The 717-nt window shown below is 76.0% G+C and overlaps 1 protein-coding gene across 1 annotated transcript in view; it reads left to right on the top strand.

Moving 5' to 3' along the window:
• Positions 1–441: 441 nt before the first annotated feature.
• Positions 442–717, top strand: part of RPS8 (ribosomal protein S8) — a 5,899-nt gene continuing 5,623 nt past the window's right edge. Inside the window, exon 1 of the mRNA XM_026651950.1 lies at positions 442–541. Coding sequence (XP_026507735.1) covers positions 538–541 — 4 coding nt within the window. The 5' untranslated portion in view covers positions 442–537. The remainder of the gene's footprint in view (positions 542–717) is intronic.

The raw sequence follows: 717 nt of genomic DNA, 5'->3' as shown, positions 1-717 counted from the left end.
CCAAGGGGCAGTTATTGGGGGGGGCTGTTCCCGGGGCGCGCGGGGGGTCTGTCCAAGGGGCAGTTATGGGGGGGGCTGTTCCCGGGGCGCGCGGGGGGGTCTGTCTATGGGGCAGTCATTAGCGATGGGGGGCTGTTCCCGGGGCCCGGGAAGGAGCCGTGCCCCGCACTGTGGGCAAGGGGCAGGTCTGGATCCGAGGGTCACGCCCTGGCCCGAGGCGACAGGGGAGCTCGGCGGGTCCATCCCCCGGGCCTGGGGGGGGTCTGTACCCAGGGAGCGCGGAGCCCGCCACGTGGGTCGTACCCGGGGCCTAGGAGGGGGGCGGGGAGTAACCGCTGCCAGCAGCCCCTCCCCCCCGGAACCTACGTAGTCCCCAGGCCAGCGCGTCAGCGTCACGTGCGTAGGTCGCCGGGGGATGTCGTCAGTCAGTGGCCCTCTCGGGCTCGGCGGCATGACGTGCCCGTCTCGCGAGATCTCGGCCCCACAAACCGCCCCGTGAGCCTTTGCGGCCCCTCTTTGCAGCCGGCGCCGCTCGGGATGGGTGAGTAGGGCCGCGGCTCCGGGCCTGCCGCCATCCGCCGCCATCCGCCCGCAGGGCCGGCGGTGCGGGGCCCGGCGCGGCGCGGGGGCGCTGCGGGGCCTGCGGGGCCTGCGCTGGCGGGCGGCCGCTGCTAGGGGGGCGGGATTGTGGCGGGGTCCTGCGCGGCGGGGGTGGGG

The sequence above is a fragment of the Terrapene carolina genome, unplaced genomic scaffold (genome assembly GCF_002925995.2).
Source record: "Terrapene carolina triunguis isolate 2854851 unplaced genomic scaffold, T_m_triunguis-2.0 Scaffold110, whole genome shotgun sequence".
Lineage (NCBI taxonomy): Eukaryota > Metazoa > Chordata > Testudines > Emydidae > Terrapene > Terrapene triunguis.
The sequence above is the reverse complement of the archived record's forward strand: the minus strand, read 5'-3'. Positions and strand labels throughout refer to the sequence as shown.